General features: G+C 35.1%; 1 protein-coding gene across 1 annotated transcript in view; it reads right to left on the bottom strand.

The window, feature by feature from the left end:
• The window catches only part of HFM1 (helicase for meiosis 1), a 43,117-nt gene extending 21,705 nt beyond the window's left edge, over positions 1 to 21,412 (bottom strand). The window contains exons 1-20 of the mRNA XM_050901343.1: positions 21,400 to 21,412; positions 20,458 to 20,502; positions 20,056 to 20,107; positions 19,586 to 19,684; positions 19,063 to 19,184; positions 17,282 to 17,603; positions 16,240 to 16,505; positions 14,665 to 14,712; positions 12,830 to 12,900; positions 10,533 to 10,665; positions 8,113 to 8,264; positions 7,666 to 7,743; positions 7,366 to 7,527; positions 6,721 to 6,921; positions 6,549 to 6,637; positions 5,572 to 5,615; positions 5,378 to 5,479; positions 3,111 to 3,256; positions 1,516 to 1,610; positions 573 to 706 (exon numbers count right to left, since the gene is read on the bottom strand). Of these exons, the coding sequence (XP_050757300.1) occupies positions 573 to 706; positions 1,516 to 1,610; positions 3,111 to 3,256; positions 5,378 to 5,479; positions 5,572 to 5,615; positions 6,549 to 6,637; positions 6,721 to 6,921; positions 7,366 to 7,527; positions 7,666 to 7,743; positions 8,113 to 8,264; positions 10,533 to 10,665; positions 12,830 to 12,900; positions 14,665 to 14,712; positions 16,240 to 16,505; positions 17,282 to 17,603; positions 19,063 to 19,184; positions 19,586 to 19,656 (2,236 nt within the window). The 5' untranslated portion in view covers positions 19,657 to 19,684; positions 20,056 to 20,107; positions 20,458 to 20,502; positions 21,400 to 21,412. The remainder of the gene's footprint in view (positions 1 to 572; positions 707 to 1,515; positions 1,611 to 3,110; positions 3,257 to 5,377; positions 5,480 to 5,571; positions 5,616 to 6,548; positions 6,638 to 6,720; positions 6,922 to 7,365; positions 7,528 to 7,665; positions 7,744 to 8,112; positions 8,265 to 10,532; positions 10,666 to 12,829; positions 12,901 to 14,664; positions 14,713 to 16,239; positions 16,506 to 17,281; positions 17,604 to 19,062; positions 19,185 to 19,585; positions 19,685 to 20,055; positions 20,108 to 20,457; positions 20,503 to 21,399) is intronic.
• Positions 21,413 to 21,684: the final 272 nt, after the last annotated feature.

Genomic DNA, 21,684 nt, shown 5'->3' with positions numbered 1-21,684 from the left:
CAAGTACTAGATGTACTATGTTCCAGTCCCATCTATAAATCCTTAAAAAAAATTGTCTCCAGCAGGTGCCCAATGACTTAATAATCAGGTGTAGAGCAAGTGGCCAGGAACAAAGATATGGTCAGGGCTGGGGACCCAGAGGCTGTTCTGGACAAGACAAATTGAAGACACCAGCATTAAGATTATTGAAATTTCGTTTTAGAAAAACTATGAAATATTAGACAGATTTTTTTTTCTTAGCAGCAGATTACATATTCAGTGCTGAAAAGTACATTATGGCTTGATACTGCGTTAATACATGGTCCAGTGTATTAAGATCAAAAGAAGTAGATCATTATGAAGCTGTAAATGGCTTCTTCACAGTTTTTAAATGTTATACCATGCTGAAACTCCTATTACTTATATTAAAGCAACTGAAACTGTTGTTCCTAAAAATGTTACAGGCCATATTACACATCTTGTTTTCAACCCCTTATGAAATAGTAGTCCATAAGAAAACAAAAGAAACAAATAATATGGATCTAACACATCCTAGTGTCATAATTCAGATCAATTAAAGAAAAAAACCAAACCATAATGAGCTGGATTTTTTAAGGCTCTAATGTACAAGAATGTTGATCGTATCCATTCCAAAGCTACAGTGACATCTGTGACAGTATGTAGCACTATTTCTGCATTTAAGTGCTCAACAAGATGCCTGTGCAAGCTAGGGGGGGGAAAACAAACAAAAAAAAGGGTAAGTACATTTACCAGTTAGGAGTACAAAAAGTGCTAAAACTATTTTTTGGGAAAAAACCAAAACAAATCCCTTCCTCAAAACCACAACAATTTTCTGTGGTTTTTTACTGTCAACTGTTCACTTTAATCAGTGAAATCAATAGAAAACAGTAAAGAATATGTAAATAATCAACAACGTAATTTGTTTACTATGGCTTAATGTCCAGCAAGCAAAACCAAAAAAACTCTGTCAACTGTAAAGTTTCACAATTATTTAGAAAACAAAGCTACATACATATAAAAGTTACAGCATGGTGTTAATATTTTGAATATACTTGAAAAATTAAACCTTAACGTTATATTAGCAAAATTTCCTGTTTTACCCTTTAATGTCTTAACTTTCCTACATATTTCTCTTGATATTCTGTTCACATCAAGTGAATTCTGTAGTCTGGTATTTTCCAGACTCTATCATCTAAAAACTCAGAGACACAATCCGGGTTCAATTCTTGCTTTTTGTCTTTGCAATATGTACTATTTCAGTTCCTTCAGTTTTCCAGCAGGAATCTACAACTATTGTTTTTTTGTTAAGTTTAAGATGTTCTAAAGATGTTTTTAGCTGATAAAACAGAGGCTGTTGACTTCTGAACAGCTTGATTTGGTTTTCCTTAATTTTTTCTTAAATTTCTTCTAAATAGACTAAAAAACCACCCCAAAACCCACCTAAAAAACCACAATCTGTAGAAACTATGAAACATTACTACCATCTATATAGTCTTATAAAAAATACTTAGTTACCTGCTCTCTATTATATCAGCACCATTTAACATCTGTATATACTTCTCCCTTGTACTCCAACGAGTCATAATAACTGCTGTAGCTGTAATGTCAAACTGAAAAATAAACCACAAACAAACTGCTCTCTAGGTCTTTGCAAAAAAATTCCAGTTAAACATGCATCACATATCTGTTGAAACCATTAAAACTGTTTTCTTAAAATCCTTGTTGAAATGGCTGTTGAATGCCAAGGCCTCTCTAACTTAAAGGCAAGTTCTAACTCATCTGGGTGGCAAGCAGGACTCGGGATTGTAGCCACTGCTGGCAGGCAGGTCAGTGTATCAGCCTATATGTGCTAATGTACATATAACAGAGACATGTCGAGAAACAACACAAATGTGAACTGTTACTGACCTCCTTACAAGGTCCACAGGTAAGTAAAGGATTCCTAACCACAACCACAGAAAATAATTTACTGACACAAATTCTCATTAGTAATCCCCAAACATTAGCAAGTCTTGAATGAACAGTCAAGCCTTTTACAGTAATTTTTTAAATAATCTTCATTATCTACTCTTAAGCCACTTCACTTAGATTATTTTGTTCTGTAATGGAAAAAATACTGTTAAACTGATTTATTGGTTTTTGTACAAGAAGTTTCCCGACTTTTGCATTTTTTAGATCAGATTAGTGTATGTAATACTGAAAGGCAGATCTTGGTAAATATTTCAAGTCTTGACTCAGTAAGTTAAAGTGGCTTAGGATTCTGAGTCACAATTTTAAAAATCTTACTGAATTACAATCTCTAGCAAAAAAACCCCCAATCAGTTAAGAAAGTTAGGAATATCGGAATTTCCATACTAGTTTAGATCTTAGGTTGAGATAAAATACTGTCACGTACACAACACACCACAGTGGCTAATATAAACAGCCTCTGGAGACAGATGTGGGGTGAGCTATCTCCTGTATTAGGTTTTATCTGTATTTCTAAAAATTAAAAGACTTAAAAGTGTAAGATTTAACATAAATGATGTGGAGACTTTAAAGAGGTATAATTAAAATAACCACTTTTAAATCCCCTCCCCCTTCCTTTTTACAACCAAAGCAATGTCTAAACCCTTTCTAAAACATAGCATTCTTGGCATCAGCAACCTCTTGTGGAAGCAAAATGAATTATAGCTTTTTGAAGGCAGTGTTTCTGACCCTCCCCCTCCACTCCGCTTCTAACTTAATTAGATGTTTCCCTGTTCTGATGTTATGAGAACAAAAGCACATTGCTCTCTATACTATTCAATATTCCAGAATTTTTATCATGCAATTTGTAAGTGGTGTGCCAGCTTCCTACTTTTTCTCTAATCCCCACTCGTTACACAACCCAAATGTAATCTTTAGATCTCTTTCCACAGAAAGGTAAAGCAGTACTTTTTAGTGGACAATACAAAAGCATACAGATTTCTTTCTCAATTAAGAAGTTACCCAGGAGTAATTTAACTATTTATAACAACCCTTTAACCCAAATGCTGCAGTAAAATTGTTGGCATTGTAGTTTCTTTGCCAAGAATAGTTTCTACTGATCCGCCAATAGATAGCATCAATATAATACAGCATTAACTTACTTGAGGCCTTCCTGCTCTCCCAATCATTTGCAGAATATCAGTTTCACTGTACTCTTGGAACACTCCTCCAACATAGTGCATTGTGGATTTTATAACCACCAGATGCGCAGGTAGATTGACTCCCATAGCTAAGGTGCTAGTAGTAACTACATCAGATTAAAGTACATTGATCACAAGAGGAACACCATTGAAATGTCTGGCAGACATTAAACAAGCAGCAAATAAGTGACTAACTCTTGATTCCTAAGAGCGCTTACTTTCTAGTGAAGTCAGTGGGTGTTCTGCACCACAAATTAGACGTAGATTACAGATATGTATTTGCATAACAATTTCTGGTATCTGATCATCAGCACTTGTTTATTGTAAAGTATTCTTTAACAAATTACATCCCAGATATTTTTATTTAAACATTCATTAACATTTGGAGATAATCCAGAATCCAGTCCATCTTCAATATAACACACACGCACACTGAAGAAACATTCATATTTCTTCATGGATAGATATCTGAATACAGCCATGACTTCATCTTGCTTTGTAGTGATCAATAACTTTAAGATAAATTTTGTTAAGTCATCTGTCATTAGCATTGTTTATATCCATGGTACCAAACCAGAATCACCACCAATACTACCACAATACTTTACCAATGCACACTCTCACATGGAAAACACCAGTCAAGTTTGTGGCAAATTATCTCACACGTGTTTTCTAATTCACTTTCTCTAACGAATATATGGGGTGGCAGGAACTGAACATGGAAAGCCAGCTATACAGGCCAACTGATATAACTATTCCACTAGGAAAACAAAGTATTAATGAATTTTCCAGTTCTTTTTTGAAATGAAAGGAGAACTAAAATTAGTAATTATAGGTGCATCAGGAAAGAAGAATCCAATCTAAACCAAAGGCATAACTACACCATCGTGTGAGAATATTCTTGTCTTTCATATTGTGATGGTATGCAAAATGGGAAATTTGTCAAAGCAAAATGACATAACTATAAAAAAGTTGCAAAGAAAGGTTACTTACCAGTGCAATCAGAGCTTCAGTCCATGTATGTGTGTGTATATATATGTATACACACACACACACTGTGAATATATATACACTCTATTTCAAGACCAAAGAATTCTTCCCCTTTGCAATATCTCTGAAAGGTGTGTTAAAATCCTACCTCACATCGTGCTCAGACATACAAAGTGGGATATGCCCCATACTCTTTCAGTTTCCCCTCAGTTGTAGGAATGTAATTCTAGTATCTCGGATGATTCCGAAATATTCATACAAACTACAAATTTCAAAGGACTTAAGTACCAATAAGCAATTTTACATTCTTTCACTGGTAGTGCATATGTACTTTCACATTGTGCTCAGCTGTGGCACAGGGTCTCAAAGTTATTTTTGCAAAGCGCAAGTGTAGAACCACAGTCTCCTGAGATTTCAGAAATGGCACCGCAGTTGGCAAAGCCATACACAGTGCACCAGGCAGCCAACGTACAGTAGATTGCAAGGATGCAGAGACTTTTTAGTACCATGGACATTGCAACTTTAGCAAGGTTGTCAGATCACAGTGAGGGTATCTACCTTAAATTTTCATAGTGAGTCACGACCATTGTACAGGAAAGAAAAAAATCCACGAATCTTTCAGTGTTGTATTTGAACACACAGACAATTCCCCACAGGGTCTGAATCTTTCTTACAGAAAAAGAAAGCCTGGATGAGAGGAGATCATCATGTCTCAAACAGATACCTTCTCATTTCAGGTAACAGTAAATGGAATATTTCTTAGGAACCTCCTCATCAGTCAAAACACCTTGCATAGGAGTTTGAAAATAGTATCCTGCCCATCTAAGAAGCATAAAAGTAAAAGATTACCTTCAGGGAAGCCACTGCTGCAAAGGACACAAACAAAGAAACATCATGTGAACTCTGAGGAAAGACACTAGCAGAGAGTTCCACCTCAACAGGATGGCTCAGTGATATGAAAAGGAAATGGACATGGCCAGACCAAATAGACATATGAGGGAGGATGACCTCCATGTATACTGAAAAGAAGAAGAGTTCTATGGTCTTTAGTAACAGTGTGTATGTATACTCACAGGGTAAAAGTGCGTGTGAAACACAAACACATCTTTATTTGGATTTCGCAAAGTAATTCCAAAGATTAAACAAACTATAGAATCATAAAATATTACCACTTCCAAACTGTAATCTTCTCAGGATACATTAATAACATTTTGACTTTCAGAGTTAAAATTACTTACAAAGTACTGGTAAGTCTCCTACAGTAAAAGCTCCTTCAATTATTTTTCTGTCAGATATCTCCATACCCGCATGATGATAAGCCACACCATACATTAAAAGATCTGATAATGAAATAATTATATCCATCACTTGACTAAGTTTACTCAAGCAAGTATTCATTTCACAGAGTAGAGTAGTAGTAGGTTGTATTTACCTCTCAGTTTGGAATCTTTCAATGAATTTGCAGACCTCTGTAATCTATGCAACACAAAAAAAAAAAACCAAAAAAACCCCCAAACTTCAAAATCACAAAACATATTCACTAATGTAAGTGGAATACACAAAGACACAAGTATGTTTTTAAAATGCAAAAATAAAGCTTCACATGAAACTAGATACACGATTACCCCACTAAAGATTGCAAGATTTATTCCTTGACATGTACATTTTTTACATACTTTCCCATAGTTCTACTGCATTTGTGATTTTTAAGGATCTTCTTAGTTTTCAACTACATGTTAGACTATCAAAAGGACATAGTCTTAAAATAACTTTTTAAATATACATTCTCTGGATATTTTCAACCACCACCTTTCCCATCTTCACAAAGGGAACAAACTGACTCTCTGTGGCAGCTCTTGCAGCCTTTCCAGCCCAGTCATCTTTCCAAGTCATGACCTACAATCTAGATGTGTTGTTCACATATGGCAAAGAAGACCATGTTTGAGGTCCAAAATCAGGAAGTAGCTTCTGCAGCTGCCATGACTAGGCAATCTTGAAGTAAACAATAATTAATATGGGTCAGGGTTGTATTTATTAAAGGTATCTGATAATGCAAAGACTTCTTATGGCTTAACTTTAAACACTAGTAAGACCACATCCAATTCAACTATTCATACGCTTAATCTTTGCACTACAAGGCCTTATAGGTCTATAGGAATTAACATTTGTATGTTTAGAAAGCAGCTTTTAGAAACAACTTAATGTTTGTGAAAAGTACCCTAAAAATCTAAGAAGCAAATAAAACTTCCAAAGAGTGCCAATTTACCAAAAAGAATGTCAACTGTGACAATGATTTTGTTGCAGACACTCCTCTACTAGAAATTGTATTAGCTCAACAGCTTTCTTCACAGATGTCACAGGTTTACTAAAACACACAAACACTTATTAACAACTCAAATATAAAAATACCTTTGTTTCTGTTCTATACTCAGTAGAAATTTCGCATCTTTTGCAAGAACAGAAGCAGCCTGTTGTACTCCTTTTCTTGTGGCACAAAACTATAAATAAGAAAAGATTTTTTTGAATCAACACTTTTAAGAAAGAAACAATTTCAAATGTGATGAAAAAATAGCTGTTGTACCACAAGTGCTGGTTTTTGTTCCGAGTATGTTTGTATAATACTAGCTATCTTGTAGTTAAGAGTTAAGTCAAATTTGAATTCTGTCTGATTGTCATTGCAAGGAAAACCAAGAACAATTTTGCGTAGCTTCACTGGTCGTTGATCCTCATCTATTTTCAGACATACAGCAGGCATCTTACTATCTGAAAGCCATTCTGCAATCTTTAAAAAAGAAGAAATAGAATGGAAACAATAAATTTCTGCTTTTAATCATGGTCTGCTCTAACTGCATCACACAATAATTAACTTAGCTTTTGTCACATGTAAACTATTAACACATTTGACATTGCTTTTATCATTAAAATCACAGGTGAAATTCTGCTTTCTACAGGACCAATATAATTCGGACTGAAATCTCAAGTCTGTTGTGATTTGTACTTAGAGACAAAAATCACAAACAGAAATCTAAGACTGAAGCATGTCCATACTTGGCTGATGGCTCCATATGGTTGTAGGTCATTTGTTACATTAACCTCAACCTCACAGCTGTCTTCAGCTGACAGCTTCAAAATGACAACTTTGTTATCAATCTGAATTTATAACTCCAGGTAAATTTTATAAAATACAACTACAGTAATTAAAATACAGTTAAAATGTAACTCTTACATCTTCAGCATTTGGGATTGTTGCAGAAACAGCTACAAATCTCAAAGGAGGAACAGTGTCAGAATTCTCTAAAAGACGCGAAAGAGAAGACTGAACAGTCTTCATCCGACTGACTACAACCTCTAATGTTGCGCCACGGCTTTCATCCTTTATAACATGCACCTATTAGGAATTTTAAAAGATTTGCTAAATATTTCTCCAGTTACAATCTATACATGTGTTAAATAAATGTTATATTTTCTAAGTGTCCTTTTATCTTCAAGAACAAAACCAGTGCATATAAAACATTAATTTTCTTACCTCATCAATGAGAAACAGTCGTACAAGCTGGACTATAGAGTTGTCTCTCCACCTTCTAGTCATGCTATCCCATTTTTCCTAGGAGAAAAAAACAACACAACAAAACAACAACAGAAGGTGAAAGATGTTTTAAAGGCCAACATATGCCAGAAGTACAGTACAAGCAGACATGCCTAAACTTTAATAAATCTTTAAATAAAATCAGTTAAATTAATTCAAGCTAATGCCATGTATGTTTCATCTGGTACATTATTATGTTACTAACTGTTGTTTATATGAACTAATAGTATGCACAGCAGTGTGCAGGAAAGCATAAGGATAATAAAATTACTACTTATTACCAAAAAAAAAAAAAAAAAAAAAGGAGCAGTCCTAGTAGCATACAACTAGTAGACTACTAATGTCTGCTTATTCTAGGTTTTTGTAAGAATTGGGATTGAAACCTACAGGTGTAGTGATAATAATGTGAGCATGATGTATTTCAAATAAATCATCCATCACTGTATCTCCTGTCAGTTCCTTGCAGCTGAGTCCTATAGGTCCAAATTTTTCTTTCCAATCATCAAAACGCTGATTGCATAGAGCTTTTATTGGAGCCACTAAAAATAACACAAAATAACCAGATTTATATCAGGAAAACCAAATCTTCAACTGTATTGCTAAAGATGCTAAATGCATACATTTTTAAGATGTCTTCTTGAATTTAGTTTCCCTAATTTTCAGCTTTGCTCCCAGAACCATAAAATTTGTAACTGGTATTATTATCCTCTTTATTCTATTCCATGTGCACAGATCAATGTTGAGCTTTGGGCCCCAGTTCTTCCCTATCAGCAATCAGAAACAGAACCCTTTAATTAAGGTTATTTATGCCCTCTCTTAATCCTGATTTTTTTGTGAATCCCACACAGAAACAAACATTCAGCTATGAAAGGTTTTCTCACAGAGGGAAGAAACCACAGGAAATACATCTTTTCTAATGGAAGATGATACAAATACCAACCTTTTTCCAGTTCAGAATGATTTGAGCACTCTGTATTCAGAGAGAAGAGGGGTTATAAATGAGAAACCATCCATGAGCAAGAGATAGAACACCAGAAGAAATCAAAATCTATCTAAACCAAATGTACGGTTAGGTGTAGTCAGGGTCATACCAAGCAGCTAACACGGCAGGCAGCAGTTCTGATGCTGGTCCTCATGAACAGACCCATAAAACAATCTATTTCTTCATATTTTTTTTCCCCTGAGGATACATACTGTACTTTTGCAGATGGAGGTTGATTTCTAGAAATCAGAAGTAATTCTCTACAAGGACTGAAACTAGCAACACATGTAAGTCTATATTGGATGGGTAATCTATATGGAAAATGCAGTGATTCAAGTGAAAGAAGTGACTTACACATGATCTGAAAACAGCAGTAATAAAATAGATCTTGCAGTGATTACATTCTAGGCTAGTTAGAGCCACTGGAATATGAACCATTTCTGCGTATCAGCTGACAAGTGATCCCTAAGATGAAGAGATTTAAAGAACCAGTTTCTGCTTCAGAAAGAGGTGTAAAATCTCATAAGTGTTATCAGTGGCCTATAAAGCAGGGAAATCACTAGCTACAGAAAACTGATTAAGCTACCAGCAAGTAACTCACAAAATTGCAAAAGTAATAATCTTTTGCTATGCAAGAATGCAAGAAGCTAGTGATTGCTCCTGGAACTTTTAGTCCTTAGCATGTGCTAAAGCTACTGGGAAACAACTCTAATTTACTCAACTACTGCAGGCTAATTCACACACATTGGGCCACTGATGAACCAGGTACCAGAGCATGCTCTGGCAGTGCATAATCTGATTAACACCTCTGTTCCAACATTCAGAAAACTGACATGTCTCCTTCTCCATCATTGTTGAACCTGGAAAGGTCAGCAGACCGAATTCCACCAGCACGCAACTGCTTCCTTACTGAAAGTTCCAACCAGCCAATTTGTATCAATTCTACCACGGCAATCAAAAATATTACAGTACACTGAAATGCTCCACCTCAATCTGCTGACAGAGAAACTATAATACATGCCTGTTTATAAAAGACCTGTTTACAACACACAGTAAATCTAAATCAACACTAGCTTTATTGTAAGAATTTGAACACGCTGGAATTTAAAAAAAATAATTAGGCTGAAACTTTTGTAAATATAAAGATTAACCATTAATAGCAAGACTGACAAATACATCACTGTATGAATTAAAACTGGGACAAACCCACCAATTTCATCTGATTTACATGGTATGAACTCAGTTCTCCAGGAAGGGAAGAAAAAAAGTGTAATTGTTGTGACTATCTTCAAGTATTTTCATTAATTCCTACACAGATCAATTCAACTCATGAAGATCACAGCTCTGCTGCCTCTGAACTAATAGACAGAAAGCAACAATTAGCATGAAACCTTGCCAGGTAAGTGAATATTGGAAAATTTGATCCTCATCTCAGAGCAACAGACAGTCATACAAAAGATACTGCATGATTTCTGGCTCTGCCACTAAGAATTTGTTTTAGTTTCCTTTGCTTCCTTCTTTCCTTTTCATGTACATCTTGCCTTCTTAGAGGACAAACTCTTTACAAGATTTTTTTAATTTTTATTTGCATAGGCAATGCTGAACACTACAATTACACAGTGCTGTTAAATACTAATAATAGTTACAATGGTATCACAAATAAACAAACCCTAAAAGAAACAACTTTTTAAAGAATGAGGTAGGTCACAATTTCTTAACATATTTAATTTCAATATTATGAAAGTACTCACTCCAGATCTCCACATTTACAGAATGACATTTTCTACTGCTGTCACCAAAATGTTTAAAGCTGCATAATACTTACTGTAAACAACTTTAATATTTAACCAAGGCAGTGGGGCTTCCATGAGTAATCTGGTAATAGCTAGCTCGAACATCACAGTTTTTCCAGAGCCAGTTGGAGCACAAATCACAAAATTCCTATCTGTATAAAGAAGCTAGGAAAGAATTGCAAAGTAGTAAATATAACACAGCTATCCATTGTACCTATTCATACATTCCATCTAGGGGAAAACGATACAAGGAAATTATTATTACATTAATATATGCAGTCCTCTAAAACATTTTGTATTAGATGTGAACTTTAAGTTACAGCAAAAGAACATCTGCTACACATCTGCCACAGAAATGTAAATGAGATACTGTTCATCTAACATTATTATGTAATGAAGTCTACCATTCTGCGACAAACAAAAAACCCAGCATCTAGCCTTAGATGACATTAATACAGAATCACTGCCAATGTCCAACTGCAACCAAACGTAGGCTCATCAGAAAGAGGTATTTTGTGCTCAAATTCAAAGTGCAATTTGTTTTCCTTCTGTAACTCAATCTGCATTCAAAATTCCAACATTGTGAACGCGTATCATTTTAATAGAACGTTAAGTTTTCAATAAGGATGAAAGCAGGTTTTGTATGACCATGCTTCTCTCCTTCCTTCCCTCACATTCTATCCTCCACCATCTCAGAAGCCAGGTATTTCCATGTCAGGTTCCCTCATTTTCCTCTGACCAGGGTGACTCTACCCTCCTTCCTCCTCCGCAATGTCACTCGCCCATCCTCCCTCCATGCAGCACGCTCTGTGCAGCTTCATTTCCTTCCTTCCCTCCCAACTCCTCATGGATTCTACTATTCTCATTCTTTTTTCCTTTCCTGCTAGCTGTTAATGCTCTAAAACTATTCTATGACTGTTGGGAGCTCACAAGGATGAATGGGAATCACCTAGTACTTGATTTATAAATAACCGTAGCAATGACTGACACTGACAGTACTGCTGAACAGTTGCAAGAATTACCCGTGTTCTTCATCTACCATTCCCAGCTTTCCAATGCTCATAAAAATCAATACAGTATGAATGCTGTATGAATACACAGTTTTCCCTGATTTTTGTTAAATAATCCTTTGTAACATTCACTGTGAATCAACCAGAGAAATTCTACCAAGTTGAATGCTTACAACTCATTTCTTGGAACCACAGAGTTGCTACCAAGTTGAATTTTGCAAGCTTAACCAATTAAAAAAAAACCAAACCAAGACCATTATCTTTTTAATATGCCAATTTCTCTTAATTTTTTAACAACATGTCATGTCTTATACATGAGCGATAAGCAAGCCTTGTCCTTCCTGGTACGTTACAAACAAGTTTATATTTAGGAGTACCAATACAAGAGCCATTCAAAAAAAAAAAAAAAAAATTTTTTTTTTTTTTTAAACTATTGCCCTGAGAACTCTGTTTCTGCAACTTTCATGAAAATAAATCTTGCTTACAGCTGCGGTTTTCCATTATTCTAGGAACAAAGAGTCACACAAGATTATTTTACAGGCCAATATGATGTATAACTTTCATCAGAAAATAAACACAAATTTGGAATTGAGGAAAAATACCCCAAATCTATGCATAAAAGTAGAAATGTAAGAAAAAAAGCAAAAATACAGCTCCTCATATAATTTAAATACAAGATTATTCTGCTCACATAAGCACCATTCTTAAAATCTTCTCTTTATAAAACATGACTTAGTGGATAAGAAATTCAAACAAAAACATTTGCAAAATCAAAAGTAGCTTAAAAAATATGCTTAGAAACGTTTGTGAATGACACTGGGATTTCCCCTAGAGTTGAATAAAAATTTCAAATGCTCTGTTGAAGACTCTGATGGAACTTGTATCTCCTCTCTGCAATACGTATAATACAATCTTTCTCAAATTGGTTGCTTTCAAAATAAGTTTTGGGTTTTCTAGAAAGAGCATAGTTGATAAAAAGGCATGGACAAACATCACTTCTCCAAAAGGACAACCTTCTCTGAAGTTCTACTTTTCTTAATCTTCCTGTGAAAATCATTAAAGAAATATTACTAAGCTGTATGCATAAATACACATGTAATTCACATCTTCACACAAATGTACTTAAAACTGAGAAAAACATTTTTTAACGTTCTTCTGGTCTCTTCTCCCAGCTAAGCACAACCCTGCTCAATTATTCCAGGAACAGGTTCTAGATATATTGGAGTTTTCTAACCCCTTTTAAGTTCTGAATATCAAGGTATCATTTAAATTTATCTACAAAGTACTACTTGCAGCTGCAGCCAACATTTCATACTTACATCATCCAAAGCTTTAGACTGTGCATAGTTAAAATATGGGAACTCCTTAAAAATACTTCTAAATTGGGTCGCTTGACAGTATTAAGGAATTGAAAACAATTGCGTGAAAACTATAAAATTTATTTTAGAACTGTAAATGCATCTCTTTCTTGTAATTTAAATGCAAACTTAAGACATGCAACAATCTTTCACTGATACAGGCTTGTAAAAAATTATCAAAAAGTAACCTATTAAATGATTTAGTAGCTTTATTTAGATTCTTGGTGTGCTATATATTCCACTTCACCAAAAAACCCACTATCTATTTGAGAGATCTCAGGACTATACCAATAATCAAGAACCTGCTCCCTGGCATAGGCTTCATGGAATGGCATACAATTATGGAATGTGAAACTGCAAGGGACAAAAGCTTTATTCTACACTGCACACCAGACAGAAGAGCAAGCAAAGCACTGCTGTTAGCATATCTAAAGTGTCAATGGTCACATTATATTTGTAATATAACTCAAATTAATTAGCATAATATTGTATGTCCAATCATAACAGTAGCAAAGAAATTCACCTACGATCTCTTAGTGCTGACAGTGGTTTTAAAGATATTTTCAATTGCTAATATTGTGTATTCTTCAGACAACAACATTCTTATCTAAAATATGAGTAAGAGAAAAGAGAGTATTGTTACATTACAAATCCAAATGAGTGAGTTGATCCTTGTCTGGACTTGCATTGAAGCCACACAAGCAGACTAACTAACCATCCAATCAGGCTGAGGATGCACACACAGTCAGACATTAACACCAACAATAACAAGAACAATGAGCTGCTGAGGCCTCAGATTGATGTTACATTAAAAGATTAAATAAAGAGGAAAAGAAAAAGGAGTAAAACAAGAAATAAAAGTAGTTAAATATATACATTAAAAAATAGGTAAAGATAAGCAAGTTAATATTAGACTAAAGAAAATAAGGATTTTTTTTAAAAAGACTTCTCTAAAATTACCTCTCTAAACTGGTCTATTTTCAAAATGCAGAACATTGACTATCTATAATTAACAACATCAGAACAACTGAGTCCTTACTCATTTTGGAAATTATGACACCTCTTAAAGCTATTCACATGAATTTAAGTTGCCTAAATTTAGACATTTCCTGTTCCTGATATTTAACCTACCATTTGACAGGTTACTAGAAACAAAATATTGAAAAGATAGTGTAAAAAAGCAAAAAAAAAGTTTCACAGATATAGATGGATGGTTAATTATATTATGGGTTCAAGGCAAGGGCAAGAAGAAGGAAAATTACTGTAAAAATCTGCTTAAAGAATGGAAATATACCGTATGCACACTACAACATAAATACAGATCTATAAGGAACATGTGAAGTTTTTTTTCTCCTGATAAAATGGTACAAAAAGTAAGATTCAGTTTTCCTAGTAAGCCTAAATACTAATTCACTTTTCCTTTACTTAAAGTGTATGGGGATATATGAGTATATGTGTCTTTGCATATAAAATCTGGCCTGAAATATATATTATGCAAACTAAAAATTTTACATTTTAAAAATAAACAGTTTTGAGGATAAAATTCGAATGTTTGAAATAAGAATAAATATGCTTAGCAATGAATGATCTATAAGTTGTCCTATTTTCATTCCAGCTTTGGAAGTCCAAAGGGTAAACACCTATTCATCATTTGATTCCCAGCATTACGTTACAAATCAAAACTATTACAGTGTAATGCATGAGTTCCTAAGGCTACAAATTAAACAGTATAATTTTGTAAACATAAAAGCATTGTAATAAAATCAGTAAAACAAATACAGCAAATAGAAGGATACGTATTTCTGTAACAGCCCTCAAAACTTCCAATTTTCTTCCTGTAGTTCCTAAAGAAATAAAAGTAGTAAATTTATAAAACCAGATTTGTTTTCAACCAATAACCATGAAAAATATCCTCCTGACCCCAAGCTGTGTGTTCTGTGAGGAGCTGCAAAGCTGTAAGAAGGTCCAGGCGATACAGAAGGAGCTGACAGGGTAGGACAGGAAGGTCACAAGCTCATCATTTGAAAGGACCATCCTAGCGGCCCTTTGCTGAACTCACTCCAGTTTAAGGACGTCTTGCCTGTACCAGAGGCTCAAAACTTGATGTAGTATCTAGACGTGGTCTCAAAAGTGCCAAGAAGGGGATAATCACTTCTCTCAACTTCTTGGCTTTGTTCCTGTTAATAAAGCCCAGGATGCTGTTGGCCTTCATTACTGCTGGGGCGCACTGCTCATGTTCAGCGAGCTGTTTGCCAGACCCCAAGCACTCTTCTGTAGAGCTGCCCCCAGCCAGTCCATCCCAGGGGAACCCCAGGGGTTCCTCTCCTTCCCTGGGGCAGGATTTTGCATTTGTTTCTGCTGAATTTCATGACATCCCTCTCTGGCAGCCCCCTCCTCCAGGACAGACCCCTGCAGTACTCCACTTGTGGCAGGCATGTGGGCAGAGTGGGACCCATTAACCACTACCCTCTGAGCCCGACCATCCAACCATTTTTTCTACCCATGCAGCTGTCCATCCATTCCTAATGTCCTAACTTGGACACAAGACTGTTGTGGAAGACAGTGTTTCTCAACCATTCTATGAGTCTGTGAATAGCCTTGCTGAAGTCGAAGTAAATGACATCCATGGCTCTCCCCTCATCCACAAATCTAGTCACTGTTGCTCAGAAGGCAATCAGACAGGAATCACATTTTCCATTCCTGACCAGCCTCCAAATCCCATCCTAAGCCACAGCTCTGCCCTACAATTTTCTGCCAGAACTATTTTTCTATTCTGTATTTCTGTAGCAGTTACACAAGGTACATTCCACAGATGCCATGAGTCCCTGTCCCAAAAAGCTTAAAATCTAGCAATAAGCCACATGTATTTAAAAACTATTAAAAAACCAAAAATAATTTATAAAACAAGTATTTTATCATTTCATCAAAATTCTCACCACTTTCCTCCATTTTCCAGATTTTTCCTATTTAAAATCTATTTCTACAAAGATGTAAGTATGAGCCACATCACAAATAAACATTCCATTTTCAATTCCCGGTTTCAAATGAAGATGAGACTATTTACTACATGAAGGGACGAGGCTGCTCTTTTTCAAATTGTTTAGGGGACTGATTTGAAGTGACATTTTCAAAAAGGTTTACATGACTTGGCACTTTGGAAAATGTGACTCCTCTTCATAAATTGTTTACCCAGCTCATGCAATTAAGTTCCATAGAATTGCAATATCTTCTATCAAGTTTAGCCAATTATCTCACCTTGAGCTGGTGGGAAAATATTCTTCATTCTACCTCAGATCATGGATATCCATTATTATAATATACCAAAGACAGACAGTGGCCTATTTTTCTTGAAATAGAGTAATAATAATTACCTGTCATATCCAGAATCTCTGAAGCATTACAAAATGATTTCATTTTAACTTCATTTTTAGATGCAATGTCCCCATCATTTACCCTATGCAGAGTAAAATCTGAGTCTTTAGTTATTGGAGCATGATGATTATTTCTCCATAAACTTTCTTTTCTCACTTCTTTCATGTTTTCACTTGTATTTAAGTAAGTATCAATTTCTTTCACATCCATAGAACTATCCTTAAATTCTGTATTTTTGTACGTATAACCAGACATTTTAAATAAGCTGCAAAAGATCCAGGATTTTTGTTAGTTTGTTGTAATGTTACAGTTTCTCTAATATTTTAAAAATATGTATGTTTTTATTAGAAGTAGAATCAGCAAGATACAATCATAAAAAAAGTTTGTATCTAACTTTATTTGACCTGACACTCTTCTACCCGAAGACGACTCCTTTCAAGATACATTTTAACTTTACTTTCATTCCAGAAAGAACCGGAAAGAATAAACTGCCTGTCCAGATGGGCTCTGAATCCCACTAGCAGATTAACTGTCCATCTCTGCATAATTAAAAACAATAGAGACATACAGGTTCTGAGGAATGAGAAGAGCTGGGCACAGAAGAGGAGTTTATCTGTAAAACCTCTCCTCCCAGGCAGCACTGAAATTGTGTTGAGAACTGCCCAAGGTATACCTGGCTGGCTGACCTCTGCTCTGAAAAGCAAGTGATCTTAGCCTTCTTGCTCTCTATCATGTGGAAAAAGAACTCAAAATAGTATTTTGAAAAAACAGTTATCTAACAATTTCCTTAAAACTGAAGCAACAAACCTCATCCTTACTTTTCACATAAAAGAGGCTGAGCTGAGGACACATTTAATTACAGTACTAAAATATTGCCAAAAGGAAGCATTTTTTTTCCTTATACTGAAAAGAGTTAGTGTCTGGAGCCCTGTTAAAGTACCTTCAATTGAAGGATCCAAAACTCTGTGTTTAACAAATGTATCTAAAATAATAATATGATTCTGACAGCTGATAAATTATCAGAATTGACTAGACACATACCTTTTTCTTAGTGTTGAACGGACACTCTCATCATCACTGTTTTCTGGAAAATCACTTAATATTTTATTTTGTGAAAAATTTGCACCAGGTTGCTGAGAAACCCCTGTTTCTGTTTTAGATTTATCTTGGTCAGAAGAAAGAAACAATGAAACCATTTTCAGACTTTCACACCGAGAACTAATTTTCTCTCTTTCTACTACACTTAATTGGAGCACTTCTTTTTCAGAGGCTATGCCAAAATGAACAGGTGCTGGTGATTTACCATTTACTTCCTCAGTGTTACTCTTACATTGTTGTATAAACTTCTGGTACTTTCTCCCTCCTACAAAACCAATAAATTATTATTTCTATTAATATTCATATTCCTATTCATAGTCATTTTATTAAACACCTTCCATACAGAATAAGCCAAGTTCACATATATTATACGAACTGATATTTCTATCTTATTGCAAGAACTTTAGTGTATATTTTGTGACTCATGCTGATGAATGCAATGCACCTGTTGTCAAAGAGTTATAAAAATAGGGTCACTTTCTGTGCTTCCTATACAAAGTAATGGAGCAAAACTATTCCTCAGAACTACAAAGTAGTTTGAAATACAGAAACTCTTCACTCTGTCCCAGAATAAAGACAGTCTTTCAAAAAAAAATGACACAATGACCAAGCTTGAAGTTCCTACTACAAACAGCTGTGAGATAAACCCTGCAATCTCAACAGTCAAAATTCATAATCATGTCGGTGACAGGCTGGTTTCATAGTCATCTTGGTTAATTATCACATTTTGCAGGGCTAGTTCTCAGTAGGATCGGTGTCCTGATCTGGCTGACCATACAAGCATTGCTGTCAGCGAAAGGAAGACAAGAGCAGAAATAAGCAATTAAATGCACCAAGATTACAGAACAGCTCTATTCCACAGCCTATTAATTTCAGTGTTATCCATCTAGAAACTTAAAATTACAATGGCCTGTTTGTGACATAACCCCAACAGTTCTAATTCTACAAACACCAGAAAGCTTATTTGAATGAGTAGTTCTTAATGGAATTGCTCTTGCATAAAGTAGAAAGATGACCCTTCTGTCTTAACAACATAATTCCTAAATAGAGAATATCATAAATCAGCACAGCACCTAAGAAATGCAGAAATCCAGTTGACAGAGATAAAGCAATCAAATTCTTTAAAATAGATTTCTTTAAGGTGATCCTGAACATCTAGATGGAAGGAATACTCCACTTAGCAGCAATCAATGGCCAGATTCAAATTTGGCCTCCTGAATAGCAATTTGAAAAAAGGCCCAAAAGGGAAGAAGAAAGTTAGGTTCATATAAACTCTCTGTTCCTTGGCTGGGAGACAGGTCATCAGATCCATGTGTTGCATTATGCTCTTACAGCTGCCTCCCACTGTGTTAAGATGCTTCATGGAACAATGTGGAGCAGCTGAAATTTTGATCATACTTCTTACCTTGCCCACTTCTGCACAGTAAACTTGTAGCCTCTATATGTCCAAAGAGGATGGCTAATACTCCAAAGATATATAAGACCATTACTCTCGACTAAAATACATTCTTGGTCTATATTTGCATACCTAGAATATTTCATATTTCACAGCATTAGAAGAGAGACGAGGAATTATCTGTCAAGCTAATTATTTGTTAAGTCATTCAAAAATGAATGTCAAATATTATGGTTTAGTGGGACTTGGCAGTGTTGGGTTTACGGTTGGACTTGATGATCTTACAGGTCTTTTCCAACCTAAATGATTCTATTCTATGATATTTTACCCATATGAGTGTTGGCTGTGTTTTTTTCCAGTTCCCTCTGTAACTCCTCTGCAGCTGGAATTTCAGCAATAGATGGAGCAGGTGCAATACACCAAATCTTAGGCTCTTCATTTTCTAGATACCTATTTTTAACACACAAATGTAAGGTAAAAGCATTCTTTAAGCACCCTCCACAACATCTAGCTCAAAATCACTAATCAGAAATAACCCACTGCTTCTCCTGCTAAAAAATACTCTTATTCTTCAATTCGTGTGATTTTTAATCACAGAAAATTTAAGAGGCAAAACTTCTGCTAACCTATATTTCTTATAGCCCTAAGATACATCTGCATCATTCAAACTTCAGTGTGCTTGGAAAAACATTTCAAAGTATGAGTTATGAACCTGGAAATTTCTAGCCCCACATATCTATTGGTAGACAGAAAAGGGAGTTACAAAAAAAAAAAAAAATCCTGCTGTAAAATGATTCAGAGTGTGGAAAAATTTGGAAAACAATTATATATATTTAACAATAAAGATTTACCTTTGTCTTGTATCTGGTCTTTCATAAAATAAATTATCCAATGAAAAGACCATGTCTGCAGAGTTGAACATTTTTAGATCAAATGTGAAGTCTCTTAATCTGCAAAAGGCAGCACAAGGAACCGTGAAACTGAAATTACTAGAATTGAACCTCTAAAAGCAACAGAAAGCTTACATTTACATTACTATGACACATCAGGAGGGAAGAAGTGGGTAAGAGTGAAGATCCAGACAAAGTTTATGTTAAATTATTTAATTTCTAAGAATAATGCTAAGATCCTTTTATAGAACTGCAGACTATATATTTTTTTCTCAGATTGTTTCTGTTCTGATGGAAAAATATTTTCTCTCTTATGATCAGATTCTGTCAATTTTTACAAAATAAAATGATTCTATTATCTAAAAAACCCAACAATTATTTTAATTTACAAGCAAATCAGATTTTTTTTAACCTACATGCAAATTGCTTACCTGGATAATTGGAGAATGGGCCCAACTCCTTAACGCTGTTAACAGGTTTGTTCTGAAACATCAGGACCAAAGATTATTTCTAAATTATTTATCATATACACTAGTTTTAAAAATACTCCAGTTAATTTAGATGATTTTCATTTAGCACCAACTCTAGGCATTAGACATGTTTTCTTTATGTGTTTGTGTTGAGAAGTTCCACAGCTCTTAATTTTGCTAAAGGACAACTTTAAAAAGCAAAGATCTCACCAAAAGAATACCACAGAAAGGATCTTATGAGTCAAAAATCTTAGATTCACTGTAACAAATGGTAAAATACCAAATCAACTTCAACAGAGTTTAAAAAACTCAAGAAAAGCCAAATCTGATGATAAAATAACAAAGCAAAGCTATCTTCTTTACCTATAGAGATAAACCAACGGCGACACTTCTTTTGTTCTCCAGCACCTCATTAGTAACATATGAAAAAAATCTTTTAGAGTGCTTTGCAAACAGCATTCAGGTTTACTTAATTACTGTATACTGTCAGCTGTAATCAAAAATTTTAAAAATATTTTTCTTCCACAGAAGCTGTAAAACTTCAAATATTCCAGAGAAATGTTTCAAATTTAAAAGAGAAAACATTTCACAGTACCAGCAGAATACAGAGCATGTAATCAAAACTGTCTGTGAACACAGTGAAAAAGATAAAACTTCAAACAAGAAATCTGTCAATGCCCCTTTTACACTCCTTTTCAGAGTAAGTTTGCAACACCACTTCTGTCAATTTCTGCCACTTCCCCACCACCAAGTTTTGCAACTTTTTCCTTCACACTAATAAATCTAACAAAGCTGGTTAATTTTGCCACCATGCTTTCATATGCTTTTAATGTCAGTAATGTAAAGCAGGAGTTCCCAGGCTTGGGTATCAGTAGCAGCAGCAGAAAGCATCTATCAGGAATACTACCAAGGTGTTGCTATTCAAGTAGTAATTATCTGTGTTAAGTGCTTATCCAACTGAATAACCACCACTCCATCAGCTCCAAGGAGCTGCAAACACAGCACACCAATATGAAATGGTTCTCATACCTCAGGTGGGGAATCATCAATCTAGGATTATGCAACTTCCATTTAAATAATTTGGATTTATGATTCCCATCCTTGAGCAGTCTTTGTTATACACAATATTTAATCTCCCAAGCCCTTCAGGCCCCCGCTCTCTATATGTCATTTATTCTTTCACTGGCTCCATTAATTCCAATTGCTTTACAATGTAAATAAAAATGATAGGAGATGTCATAGTCATTCTAAGAGACTGGAAAACCCTGGCACAACACTCCTTTACACAGTTCTCCATTCACCCACCTGCTCGCTGTCAGCTGGGACATCCCCCTCAAAATCCCCAGCCAAAAAATAGTGAAAAGTCTCTCAGAACTTTAAAGGAATAAAAAAGAAAGAAAAAAAAAAAGTGGAAAACATGTCTCCAAGATGGACATGAACCAAAGGGTCTTTTCCATACTCTCAATGCTGTTTGATAGCACAGGGAAAATGCATACTCAAGGTGGCAGCATGAGGGAGATGAGTAGGTCTTTGCAGGAGCAGCACAGACCGTTGATTCACACTTACAGATGTCTGCCAAATCGTGTAAGC

This window comes from Gymnogyps californianus, chromosome 8 (assembly GCF_018139145.2).
Source record: "Gymnogyps californianus isolate 813 chromosome 8, ASM1813914v2, whole genome shotgun sequence".
NCBI classification, from domain to species: Eukaryota; Metazoa; Chordata; class Aves; order Accipitriformes; family Cathartidae; genus Gymnogyps; species Gymnogyps californianus.
Note: the sequence above shows the minus strand (reverse complement) of the source record. Positions and strands in the feature narration are given on the sequence as shown.